The 14,268-nt window shown below is 46.1% G+C and overlaps 1 protein-coding gene across 2 annotated transcripts in view; it reads left to right on the top strand.

Moving 5' to 3' along the window:
• Positions 1 to 14,268, top strand: part of glrbb (glycine receptor, beta b) — a 232,678-nt gene that overhangs the window by 75,863 nt on the left and 142,547 nt on the right. For both annotated transcript variants that reach the window (XM_072495794.1, XM_072495795.1), the window contains exon 4: positions 5,225 to 5,292. In XM_072495794.1, the coding sequence (XP_072351895.1) occupies positions 5,225 to 5,292 (68 nt within the window). The remainder of the gene's footprint in view (positions 1 to 5,224; positions 5,293 to 14,268) is intronic.

Genomic DNA, 14,268 nt, shown 5'->3' with positions numbered 1-14,268 from the left:
TCATCACACCTGTTTTAAGCTAGATAAAGATATAATTACGTGTTCTCAATCAGTGGTCATAAAAGGTGACAGAACCTGGTTCAACCAGGACTTTCCTGCATGTCTGTTTATTGGTTCTGGGTCCTATGCCTGCCTCTGAAAATCAATATGGTAACCTTGTGATTATGTTGCTGGACCAGTAATCCAGAGAACGGGACCAATGGTCGAGAGAGTTGAGCTCAAATCCCACCATGGCAGCTTAGGAATTTACATTCAATTCAATAAATTTGAAATTAAAAATCTAGCAATAATAATAATCTTTGTTGTCACAAGTAGGCTTACCTGCTTTGGAACTTCAGGGTCTTTGCCATGGGCTGGCATGGATGTGTCAAAGTGGAGAGTAAGGTTTAGGTGTGAGTGGGAGAGGAAGATCTTTGAGGAGGAGTTGGAGCGAAGTTGGTGGAGGGGTGGTGAAGGTGTCGTGGAGAATGAAGCTGGCGGAGGAGCGGAAGGGAGTTTGGAAGGGGGAAAGTTTCCGGAAGAATCGGAGTAAAGACACAGCAAGGAGTAAAGGGGGAGGGAGGAAATAAAGGGGGAGGAAGGAATAATGGGGTGAGGAAGGAGTAAAGGTACTGGTAGAATGTCCAGGTTAATGTGCAAGGGAGAGGTTAATGGAGTCAATGATTGCCTCCTGTGGATCTGGCAGGATGGAATGGTGACTGAGTGGGGTAGAGGAGTGGGTAGGGTGGGAGGGTGAGGATGCAGTGGTAACAGTAGAAGGGGCAGTGAGAGTGGTTGATGGGGACATGGGGCTAAACATACACATGGGGGGCTTGGGGGGGATGCTAAGAAGGAGGAGGTGGAGCAGGTCAGTGTGGATGGGGGTGGGATTTTTAGGCAGGGAGGGAGCATGCACATTCACCTGGACATTCCTGAATGAGAAGGATTCTGCCTCTGTAACAGTGCGGAGGTGAAAGTTGATGCTGGGGAGTCCACAATGATGGGGAAAGGACATGGGTTGACTGGAGGACGGGAAATGGGGAAGGAGTTGAGTGAGAAGCTAACCACAACCATTTTTCCCGAAAGTGAGCAGAGCCTCATATTGGATGGGCACAGTGCTGCATGGGAGTTGAATCAGTGGGTGGGTGGAGACACTGGTCAGCTCAGATGGACAACTGATAGAGAACCCCAGTTACCAGCATTGGAAAAGCTTGGGTCAGTCAGATGAGTGTGATGGTAGGAGGATCCGTGTGCATGGGAGAGTGCTTACACAGGTCTGTGAAAAGCCCTGCCACAGAGACTACTCCCTCCAGAATCACTCATGCTGCTGCATGCGGATGAACTCCCAATGTTAGGTTGGGGCGGGGTGGGGGGGCTCATGTAATCTATATGATATAATGATGCTGTAAAGCAACACTGGACATTATTCACTGAGAATGTGAATATATTTACAGATAATATAGGGACAGTGTTCAACCACACAGCCACTTGTGATAACCTTGGTTTCGAACAAATCCTTGACACCGTGGCTGGTTGCCTACCTTCTGTGGGATCCTGGATCTGAACTTGTTGCCCCAACTGTAAACTTGCCAATTGTTTTCATCATGCAGGTTGGTCACCTTCTCTTGGGCCTGAATATTATGCACGCTGGGCAGGACCAGAAGCAGCCATGTTTCCCAGTCCAACACAAGTTCAGTTAACACCTGCGATATTACGCTGGCTGTCCACTTAAGTGGCAGCCAGCCGTGAATTGGGTCCGCATTGGGTCAGCGGGGCCATTGGGGGCGGGTGTACAGTGGGTGCCAGGTCCAATGGCAGCCTGGCGCCAAGTTTAAAGGCAGCTGCCAGACGCCATTGAAGGCAATGGAGGAGCCAGGTAGTGCACAGTGGTGCGGGCACATCATGCTTGCTGGAGCAGATGGTGGTGGCAGGGAGCGCTTAGGGTGGTGGCAGTTGGAGAACTGTAGGCTATCAGGACCATGCTGAATTCAAGGTGGATGATGAGCCTCTGGAGTCGTCAATCAGGCAGCAAATGGATGTTCTGGCGGAGATCCCTGAGGGTCTGTGCATCATGCTTTCTCTCATGGGGAGGGGTCCTTGCGAAGCATGAGCAATGCTGCGGCCCTGAGCGCTGAGGACACAACCTCACCCCTTGAGAGAGTGGAGAATCTAATGGAGATGCATCTGTTATGGGCGAGGCGTTTCAGAACCCCAAAATGTATCATGGAGTTCAACCAACCTCTCCCTTTAATGGATTTGTTGGCTTTCCTCGCACACGGCTTTTTCCCTAGGTGTGGGATTACAATTATGGACACGTGGGTTTTTAAACACAAAACTCTGTTTATCCCATGAACTCAACTTAACATCGGAAATAAACATTGGATCTCTTAACACCCCTTACTTCAAAGATAACTCAGAAAATATTGCAACAGTAAATAATTCCTTAAAATGTTCCTTCAAACTTCCAAGAGACTTAACACCTTTAAACAAAATCACATCAGGTTAAAGGTTTTACTATTATCACTTTAAATCACCCAAATGATCCAGAGATAGTCTTTCATGGCAGAGATCCAGCTCACTGCAAAACACAGACACACACCCAGCTCTTTTCCTCCAAACTGCAAAACTAAACTGCAAAATGGCTGACCTGACCTCAGCTCCACCCACTCTCTGACATCACTGTTTTCTTAAAGGTACATTGCTTAAACATCCATGTCTTAAAGGTACCCTCACATGACACATCTCTCGGAATGAGGGGTTCCTGGGGTTGCATTCGGACCTGCAAGCCCCCACACAGGCAACAACCTCAGATCACTGCAAATGAGGGGGAAAGATGTGGTACTCAGTCTCTCAGATGTGTGTCCATCCTTCATTGGTAAGCAGGGTGTTCAAGACACACCTCAAAATGGCGGATGAGCTGGCTGTCATCCCTGGGGCCCCCAGTCACGGCACCCCGGATGAGGGAAGCAGCTCCTGCCCCTCTCTGCTAGTCACTTGTGCCATCCCCAGAGCCTGTGGAGACTGAGGAGCGCCCAGCCATGTCGCTGATCGCACCCTCTTGGGTGAGTCCTGCTCAGGCCCCACCAGTCAGAGGGCGACCGCCAAGGTCACCTACACCACAGGGCATCACAGTCAGCAACCATCCACTAATGCCGCTGTTAGCAAGGGGAAGGAGGCGGGTGGCACCGTGACTTATCACCTGAAAATGTAAGCCTAAGACACAGTGAGTACAGCAAAGGGTTTGTGCTGGAGACTTATGTTTTCTTTTCACATCATTTGTGTTTAGAAATGATCCGATTGGAGGTTTTGGCTTTGATTCATGTTAATGTTATCATGATAATTTCCTGCTTGCTCAAAAGCCAGGAGTGTCCCATGTATTTGATTGGTGTTAAGCTCATCAATGTCCAATGGGAGACTTTAGGAGCATCAAACTTCATTACGCAGGCTGTGATGCCACATTGGACTCATGGAATGGATATGTGTAAGATGTTTGGGTTAGAACATAGAACATACAGTGCAGAAGGAGACCACTCGGCCCATCGAGTCTGCACCGACCCACTTCAGCCCTCACTTCCACTTTATCCTGCAACCCAATAACCCCTCCTATCCTTTTTGGTCACTAAGGGCAATTTTTTATGGCCAATCCATTCAATCTGCATGTCTTTAGACTGTGCGAGGAAACTGGAACACCCGTAGGAAACCCACGCAGACATGGGGAGAACGTATAGACTCCACACAGACAGTGACCCAGCGGGGAATCGAACCTGGCACCCTGGCGCTGTGAAGCCACAGTGCTAATCACTTGTGCTGCCGTGCTGCCACAGTGGCGGTGGTGCCCTCCTGATGGAAGGCAGGCCATGCCAGCCTAACTGAAGGAATGATAAATTAAGGCCTCCCGGGTGTCCCCATCTCCCTGAAGGTCCCTCATCTCAGCCTCTTTGCCCTTCCCATTTTGGTGCCCAGGCATTGCATCTGAGTTTTTATTGGTTTCCTCATCTGAGGCATGTGCACCTCCCTCAGCATCAGCACATTTGCTCTGGCAGATATTGCAGGGTGACCCTGGAACAGTCCAGGCATTGGAACTTCACCTCCAGCAGGCCAATGGTCCTCTCCACCGCCACCCTTGTGGATACATAGCAGCGATAGAAACCTAGAAAATAGGACAGGAGGGGGCCATCCGGCCTTTCGAGCTTGCTCCACTGATTATGACCATGGCTCTTCACCCAACTCAGTAACCTGTTCCTGCTTTCCCCCCATATCTTTTGATCTCTTTCACCCCAAGAGCTATATCTAACTTCTTCTTGAAAACATGCAATATTTTAGCCTCAAATGCTCTCTATGGTAGAGAATTCCACAGGCTCGCCACTCTCTGGGTGACAACATTTCTCCTCATTGTATTTGTATTGCATTGGTTGTATTATTACATTATATTGATTGTATCTGTCCTCTCCCTCTGTCCTTGGGTGCCTAAGAGATGTTATGAGCCACCTTTTCAAACATTCGTCACCACAGCCATGAAAGCCTTGGCACTTGAGTGAGGCAGAACATGGGCATCCTGGGAGCTGCCCAGGTACCTTGCACAGGTCTGGACAACTACTTAAAGATCCCCTACACAGCCTTGAAAGGATCCAGAGGCATAAAAGTTCAGGGCAACAGTAACCTTGAGAGCAACGGGCATTGGGAGTCCACCCACATAACTGTAGGCTACCTCCATCCCAAGCATCTGGCAAATGGTTGCGGCAGTGTCTCTTGAAAGCTGTGCTCTCTGCCAGAACTGGACCTCAGTCAGGCCAAGGTAATTGGATTGTTGCTTATACATCCTGGTAGCTGGGGAGAGGCGACTTCTGCGAGAATGTCCTCCTTGCCCTTCCTGCTGGTCCTGGACACCCTGTACCTGCATCTCTGCTCTGAGATGATGCCTGCGGCCACCTGACCTCCTCTGTCCCAGAAGGTGCTCCCTACTGAGTAGACTATATCATGTGCAGAGTTACAAATGTGGCTGGCCCATACACGGAGGGTGCCAGCGGGACACAAATCTCAGATGGCAGAGGACAGAAATGTGCTGAAAGCCCGCACTATATGCTGAACTTTCCAAAGAATGCAGAGACGGCACTCAAAATCCTTGAATCCCAACCCCACGGCAACATATGTGTGCAAATTGTATTATGTTTTGTTGAACTATTTTTGTTTTTGTAAGTTTAGTATTTATCCTTTGTGATTAACAATTCTTTTGTTTTTTCCCTAGATATTCCAGTTGATGTCCAAGTAAATATTTTTATTAACAGCTTTGGCTCAATACACGAAACAACTATGGTAAGCTCACCTTATTATCTAATCCCTAACTCCCTACTTTAACTTTACCCTATACACACACACACTACAGACAAACAGAGGGGTGGAAAGAGGTAAAAATCATAAATGAAAGGAAAAAGGGTCTTTTCTTCAGTTGATGGTTTTTAGCACATCTTTCTTCACAGCAAGCTTGCAGGTTCTGGTCTTTGCTTTGCAGCTTGCAGTAATTTTTCTGCAAGATCAGGAATACAGTGCTCACAGCAGCTTTCCTGGAGAGACACCTTACTTTTCTTCAAACTTTGCTTTCCGTTTGTGGTTTGTATGCAGGCCTCTGTAGTTTCAGTAATACAGCATTCACAGCACACTTTCTGCCAAGAGAGTCGGAGGAGAGAGAGTAGCAAGACTATGCTACCAGGATCAAAAATGAAATTCTTTGGGACTCTGAAAATCATTCCACTGGGATATTATCCAATCACCACCTATTACCAGGCAGAGTGTGGCCTTTTGGGCCAATTCATTGGCCACCAGCCAATCAATCAAACCGAGTCACGACCCACCTCTCTCATTGGTTCTGACAAGTCTTTGGTCTCCTGTCCAAACCAGCACAGGCTAGCAAAGTGATCTCGCCTGAAACTTTTGAATTCTTCTGAATTAAAAATACAGGCTGCCTGCCTTAAAGAGACAAGCCCATTAATCAACCATGGATCAAAATAAGTACGGCAAAATAAAAGAAAGGGGAAATAAGGGGATAAACAGGAAGGACCCATACACTATTATTACTCTCCTCCTAGGCCAAGAGATCAGTGGTTAGTGGAGCAGATGGGAGGCAAATGGAGTGGGAACAGAAATCCCTCATTCCTCCTGGTCTAACTGGTACTTAAGTATTATATGTAGTAGACAGGGGTGGGTGCTCAATGAGGTGTAGAGGGGCAGAGAGGTTGGTATCAGCACTGCCATTTCTTCAGCAATCTCGCTCAGCTCTTGACGGATCTTGACAGGAGAGAATGATAGCCCCTCGTCTCCCTGTAAGACCGGAAAGTGCCAAGCAGCCAATGCGATACTTTTGAAGTGTTGTTACTGTTGGAATGTAGGAAAAGTAGCAGAGAAACTGCAAACAGGGAAGAACCAAATAATCTGTTTTGTGGTAATTGTTGAAAAATAAATATTTGCTGGGGCCCTGGAGAGAACTCTTTCTTCGCAGAGTACCAAGGGCAGATGGGCCTTGGTTGAATGTTTCATGTAACAGATGGCACCTCCAACAATGCATAACTCAATACTACGATTACCGTGTCAGTCGAGATTTGGTGCTCAAGTCTCTGGAGTGGGATTTGAACTGACAATCCTTGATATTCGATAGGATTACACTCTCATTGACTCCAGTTGTCTGAGAACAGTGATATAAGGTAAGTAGTCGCCATAGTCTCAGATGACTATAGGCTTCTTTCCCCTTTGAGGGGGAGAGCTGATTGGTGGTGATTTAACCTTTGGATAACCACACCTCGGGCAAGGTTGAGAAGGTGGCAGCTTCATGAATAACCTGAGCCGGTAAGGGAATTGAACCCATGCTGTTGTCTGTGCTCTGCACCACAAACCAGCTGTCCAGCCAGCTGAGCTAAACCAACTCCTGCCAGCCTCTGTGCATTACCATACAGATCCCGCTCTCCGCTGAGAGGCCACCAGCAATAAAACACGTGGGGCTGAGATTATCAGCCATTGGAGATGAAGTGGGAAAGTTGGCAATATGGTGGGAGAAGGCTTTAAAGTGGGAGATGGAGCCTGATGTTTTCCAGAGACATGGCATTTTGCCAATAACAGGAACCTTAGCAGTGCAGCCACCCACCGGGTAGCCAGTTGAGCCACTTCATGACATAGTAGCTAGTATGCACTGCCGCCGTTGCAAATCTTGCCACCCATTAAATCTCCTTTAAGGACAGAAACTGTGAGATTCCACTTACACCACAAACACAAGTGTATCGATATCTCATAGAGAAAAATATGAGGCACAGAATCAGAACACTTTTAAAACTCACGACAATGTCCCAACAAGATATCAGCAGCACCGTATAATTTCAAGCAGCAATAATTGGACAACTGGACAGTTTGCTCTTCTTGACTGTGCACCTAAACTGACACAGTTTTATCCTAATTTAGATTACAGGTGGAATGTTATCATATTTTCACAAGGCTTGAGGCTCAGACTGATAACTGGCGTGTAGCTCTCCAGTTGCACAGACCAGTTTTCAATTCAGATCTTCAGCCGCTTTAAAGAAAGAAAATGAGTGGGCATGGTTTACGCTGTAATTTAAAACATACCCCTAGATTTTCACAATGAAAGAGTGTCTGGGCAGCACGGTAGCACAAGTGGCTAGCACTGTGGCTTCACAGCGCCAGGGTACCAGGTTTGATTCCCCGCTGGGTCACTGTGCGGAGTCTGCACGTTCTCCCCATGTCTGTGTGGGTTTCCTCCGGGTGCTCCGGTTTCCTCCCACAGTCCAAAGACGTACAGGTTAGGTGGATTGGACATGATAAATTTCCCTTCGTGACCAAAAAGGTTAGAAAGGGTTATTAGGTTCGGGGGATAGGGTGGAAGTGAGGGCTTAAGTGGGTTGGTGCAAACTCGATGGGCCGAATGGCCTCCTTCTGCACTGTATATTTTATGTTCTTTATTTCATGGCGAAAATCCCAGAATTGGCCAAAATGTTCTAAGACCTGCCCCGAACACGGCATGTTCCTTTCTTGCGGGGACAGGTGTGGAGTTGGGCCAAGGTTCATGGAGGCAGCTGGCCATTTAAATCACCATCTACCTCTAACGAAGTGGGATTTTGGTAGGCTAGGAGTGTGAAACCCAAAGTGTGCAGATTTGATCGGGTAAGAGGAGTTCTGAACTTGATCAACTTGTTTGGACACTCAGTTACTTCTTTGGATATGGTCCCTGTACACCCTGGGGAGAGGTAAGGTACTCTTTGGGACTCATTTATATTATTAAAAGTAACTATCATTGTGTATATTTTATGCACAAGCTCATTGTATTTGTCAAGGAACTCGCAAAGAACTGTCAAACTGTCAAGGAATTGTCACAACTGTCATTGAATGCCAAATGATACTAGGTGAGTTTTCATGGAGAGACCAGGACAAAAGATAGGGGGGGCACGGGTTGATACGGGGATTTGAGGGGCCATGGAAGTTGGTAAGGGGCATGAAGTGGAATTGATTGGCAAGGATGGGCATGGGGAGTGTGTGATGTGCCGAGAGGGGATGAGACCCGGGGGCCGTTTTTTGTTTTTGTTTATTTCAACACTGCTGGAGCACAGCGGCAGGCCTTCCGTCCAACCCACCTCTGCACACGGCAGCCTCAGCACTTGTTGCGGGGGTGGCGGGCCTGACTTCCTGTTATAACCTGCCTGCTTACCATCGGCTGGGGACTAATGACAATCCCACAATCCTGTGGGAGTATGAGCTTCCCCAATGAGGGGGGGGGGGCGGAGAAACCATTAGTAAACTCCAAGTATAAATAAAGCTGGCCAGTTTGGAAGCAGCAGGAAGGAGTGTGCAGCAAGGGAAGTTGCTGTTATATATATGTTATTGTAAATAAATGTTATTACTTTGTATCCTTAAAACTCGTGCTGAATTCTTCGTGGCCCTCACAAAACTTCCAATCCAGTTGGTTCCCCCAGAACAAATATCCCAAAACTGCGGGTGGCCATTTTTAAGGTTGGGTTCATAGAACCAGGACGTCTCCTGCCTATGTACCCCGATCTGTGAGCAAAAACCTGGGCCTTATTGCTGATCTGTGACGGCTGTTCTGAAGTAGGCTGTTGAGAATGGCTTAGATAATTTAAAAATATGTTTTGAAAAGGTGAGATTTGAGCTTGTTGATTTGTTCCTTGTGAGCATGAGATTCAAACTTAACTGGACATTAGCTTCCTTTTATATGCTCAACAGAATTGTATTCCAACAAATAAATTGGCATGATTTAGTTATTTTAAGATCTGTCTGCTGTAGTTAAATATGTCCTGACAATCAATTTATTTGAATGAAATTGACTGAACATTCATTTCACGACAATTAATGATTGATTTAGGAACCCAATGATAATTCCTTAAAACAACAAGCATTGGAAATCATAGTTCCACATAGAAGAGACGATAAAGACTTGTAGCGTAGCAGGCACCCTACTGTGATAATAGATGGTTTTGAAAACGTCATGCAGCGCTAGTCCAGTAATGGATATACCCTTAGGCTTTTGTCAACAGGCAGAATGGTATCGCAATGAATCATTTAAAAAAAAAGTATAGACATTTATTTCAATGATTTAAAGGGTAGGACCGTTAAATGTATTGGCAACTTGGCAGCTACCTTTGACAGGTCCTTGGAAAGGTACTTCTGACAGTTTTCACAGGACCCCTTGACAACTCCCTTCGACAGGTACTTTTGACAGTTGATTTTGACGGTCTGTTGACAGTTCCATTGAATTTGCACTTTTTAAGCACATTTATGCCTACTTTCAACAATTCCTGAGGGAACTTAATCTCCACCAAAGGGCACCTTACATCTTTGAAAAGGGGAACCTGATCTCCACCAAGGGCATCCTACCTCCCAATGGTATCTACATATAGTTTACCAGTCTTGTCATTAGATTTGTGAATTTGTGTAAAACAAACATAGAAACGCAACATGGTGGCAGCAATACACATTTGAAAATAACAGGACAGGCCACAGACAGGATTTGGTACAATATAGTATACACATCAAAACCCTGGGCAACAGAGTCCCTTGACAGATGGTGCTTTGCAGAACAGTGAGTAGCCAATTTGTGGACTTGCCGGAAAGATAGTTAAAGGGAGCAGCATGTCAGTTCAGAGTCATGCTGTGAAGTTGGTTTTGAATCGGGGTATAAAAGCTGCAAATGCAGCCACTGAACACGAGGAAAAAGAAAAATAACACACAACATCTGCACTGGTGAATCTCACCCCAGAGTAGAGAGGTAAGGAATCCCCAAAACATCAGTAAGGCGATCGCCAAATTCACCGACATGAATTGGAAAGCCATAGAAGTCTTATCCGAAATTAGGCTTTTCAAACAATGCTTTTTAGATGTACACATCACAGAATCAGATAAAAATGGCCATTGGAAATGACGGCTTGTCTCAGGAGGATCCGAAAGACTCTGTTAAGCTATGAGGATCATCTCTGTGCAAAGGTGAACTTCAGGGTTCATCGTTTGAAGCTGATGGTTGACAGGCAGCAGCCAGAAGAATTGATTGATCAGTTCTTCAGCAGCTGCTGTCATAAGGGAAAGAATTGTCCTTTGGCTTTCTCCAGAGCTGGATGTCTGAAGGGTTAGTGTTGCTGCTTGTGGCTTCAACCTTTGGAGAAAAGCAAAGGTGATGATAGTGACACACTGCTAAAAGAGGACTGGACCACCAACACCTGCAAGCATTGGGTGCAGCCACAAGTATTGGTGTAGTAGCCAGGATGTAAAAGGCAAGCAAGCCTTGTTAGAAGTGCGGTCTACTGAAGCCACCACCTAACTGTCCTGCATTCTAAGATCTTTGCAAGGTATGCAGTGCACAAGGACGCTGGGCTCACCTGTATAGGAAATCTGATTCCAGAGAAGCAACCAGAGCTTACAATATGATGCAAGCAAGCAAACAAAACGTACGTGCAACATCTAGCAGCAACAGCAGGGAGTGGGCCAGAGACCCACATAAGCACATGCGCATCTACAAAGTTAACTGCCAGATGAACCAGGATGAAAATTCAAAATGAAAAAAATCTCCATCTGGAAAGTGAACGGGACTTCCACACTGTGAATGTGACATGATGTGTGGATAAAGTTACAGGCTTTCGCTACTATCAGCATCATATGCCCGAAGAAAAGAGGCAAACATACACTCACAGCCAAAGTCAACAGAGGGGCAGGCATGAACATCTCAACAATCTGAATCCTGAAGACTGTGTACCTGGTCATTGGAAGTCAATGATAGACTTATGACAGTCAAATTAACTGAATATTGGGTCATCCATTTACTGCATAGGTATGTTGACATTGAACTGCAGTTACAACAAGTATGCATTGAAAAGACGCTGGTGGACATGAGTGGGCCAGCAATAGCAGAGATCTGAGTATGGAACTCCACATTGTGACCATGCGTGAGGTCGCCAATATACCAAGCAAGGCAGAAGAGACCAAAAATAATGTTGCTGAGAGAATGGTTCACACAGTTAAGGCATTACCCCTGAAGTACATGGAGATAAAACTAGATCTGCATATTTCCATGTTTCACTTAAGTGCAACATCTTTAGATTTGGGCTTATGTAACTAGCAGAAATCAAGTTCAGAAGGCAGGTTCGGAAAATCTTGCCAAATCATCACCTGTCCCAGTTCTGAGATAATGGAGAAACGTCTCGATAAACAAGGGAAATGAAGACAGCATACGACTGACATGCAGATGCGGAATTGCCTGGTCTGCGCGTAGGACAAAAGGTTCGGATCATATACCTTATTCAGGGAAACTGGACACCCGCAGATATATCCAAAGTGTGCAGCGAGCCAAGATCCTATGAAGTCACAACACAATGAAGAGAGGTTAAGGAGGTTAAAAGCCAGCTAAGGGAATTGTACAACTGTACAGCACCCAGCACTCCAGTTGCATCTGAAACACATCCAAAGATGAGCTTGGAAAGGGAAATTTTGGAAGACCACCATGAAAACAGTCAACACTCCATTAAAACACAGCATTCCAATGCATGACAAGTCAAGAAGACCCAAGTGACAAGACTAGATCTCAGAAAGGTCATACTATCATGAGATTTGGGAGGATAAGCAAGCCATCCATACATTATACACATTATACAGACGCTCAAACTCTCAAACTTGTCAACAAACATTGATCAACGGCACAGTGGTTAGCACTGCTGCTTCACAGCACCAGAGACCCGGGTTTGATTCCGGCCTTGGGTGAATGTGTGGAGTTTGCACGTTCCCCCGGGTCTGCGTGAATTTCCTCTGGGTGCTCCAGGGATGTGCAGGTTAATTTATGTTAGATAGCGTGGGGTGGATAAGGGAAATGGACTTGGGTTGCGTGCTCTTTCGGAGGGTCAGTACAGGCTTGATGGTACAGGCTTGATGGGCCAAATGGCCTTCTTCTGCACTGTCGGGATACTATGATTCGATGATCTTTTGTGTAAATAGTTTTCACAGCCCCCGATCGTTGGGTATTTTTACTCTTAATGTATGCAATGTTATCTTATTAAAAAAGGGGATGTTGCAATATCACTCTCAGGGAATATATGAATGAGAAAATAGCCAGGATGTAAAGAAGCCAGTAGTACATGTGTCAGAATTGCAGCTGTGCTGTCCCTGTGAGTAATGAATCTATAAAGTAGACCTGTTTGCGGAGCTATCCTATATTGCAGCTTTAAATAAACCAAACCAAGAGTAGTGAGGCCGAGGAATGCCCTACCTGCTACAGTAGTGAACTCGCCAACATTGAGGGCATTTAAAAGTTTATTGAATAAGCATATGGATGATAATGGCATAGTGTAGGTTAGATGGCTTTTGTTTCGGTGCAACATTGTGGGCCGAAGGGCCTGTACTGCGCTGTATTGTTCTATGTTCTAAACCTATGAATAGTTTACCAACCTTGGTGTGAGATTGGAGAGTTTGTGTCAAGCAAACATAGAAACGCAACAGGTGGAGAATTAAATGAGAGGAAATTGGCAACTCATGGTGAAATTTGCAGACTGAAAGCAGGTGCTCTGCAAAATGGTCATCCAATCTGCATTTGATGTCCCCAGTTTGGAGACGACTGTACCATACTAAGGAAAGAAGAGCACATAAATCATTGTTTCACCTGGAAGCAGTGTTTGGGGCCTTGGATAGTGAGGAGAGAGGAGGTAGAAGGGCAGATTTTGTATCATCTATACTTGCTTAGCGAGGTAACGTGGGGAGGAGGGGGGTTCTTGGAGGTGATTGATGAGTGGACAAGGGTGTCATAAATGGAATGATCCTTTTGGAATGCCGAAAAGAGTGGGGAAGGGAAGATGTGTTAGTAATGGTATTGTACCGGAGGTGGGGCAAATGGCAGATGATGATCCATTGAGTACAAAGGATGGTGAAGTGGAAGGTAAGGGCAAGGAAAACCTTATTGTGGTCTTGGGAGGGGGGTGGGGGAGCAGAAGTGCCTGAAATGGAATAGACACTGCCGAGGGCCCTGGCAAGCAATCATGGTTGGGGAATCCTTGTTGAGGTAAAAGGACAACATATCAAAAGTATGAAAGGTGCGTCATCAGAACAGATGTCGCAGAGATGGAGAAACAGGAATAAATGGAATGGAATCCTTTCAAGAGGCAGCAAGAAAGTGTAGTTGCGGTCACTGCGAAGGAGATCGCAGGTCTCGAAAGACATCGGGAGGGCAGTCAGATCAGGTGGAGGAGAGTTTCCAATTGTCCCTTTAGTTTTGAAAATATGATTTGTTAAAGTGTCCGTGGGACTTTCAGTGCTGATGTTGTCAATTGCTAAGATTGTGTGAGATTCTTGAGAAGTGTAACCCTTTTAGTGCATAATACCATTGTGAGAGTTTGAGGTTGGAGTGAGCTGGAGGTTGACTTACCCGTGAGGAATGGTTGAGATCATTCATCCTCTTTCTGCACTAGAGGCATTTCTCAGGCGGGTGCCCAACGATCTGACCTCTCTTGCAACCTACAACCGAGAGCAGCGAGGTGAGGCTGGAGTCATCCCTTGGGTAGAGGACATCATGGCGCTCGTGGACTCCACGGATGAAGGCCTTAAGGGGTCATTGCTTATCTTTGGTGCAGCTTTTTTCTTGGGCGTAGCCATGTAGAGATATCTCTACACAGCTGGACTGGTGAGAATGAATGTGTCTGTTCAGATGGCATTTAAATGTGGCATCCGGACCTTCGACCCTGATAGGTAACAGCGAGACAAACAAATTAATATACAACCCACTATGTGTTTCATAGAGGTACTCGTCGA

Source organism: Scyliorhinus torazame, chromosome 3 (assembly GCF_047496885.1).
Source record: "Scyliorhinus torazame isolate Kashiwa2021f chromosome 3, sScyTor2.1, whole genome shotgun sequence".
NCBI lineage: Eukaryota > Metazoa > Chordata > Chondrichthyes > Carcharhiniformes > Scyliorhinidae > Scyliorhinus > Scyliorhinus torazame.
The sequence above is the reverse complement of the archived record's forward strand: the minus strand, read 5'-3'. Positions and strand labels throughout refer to the sequence as shown.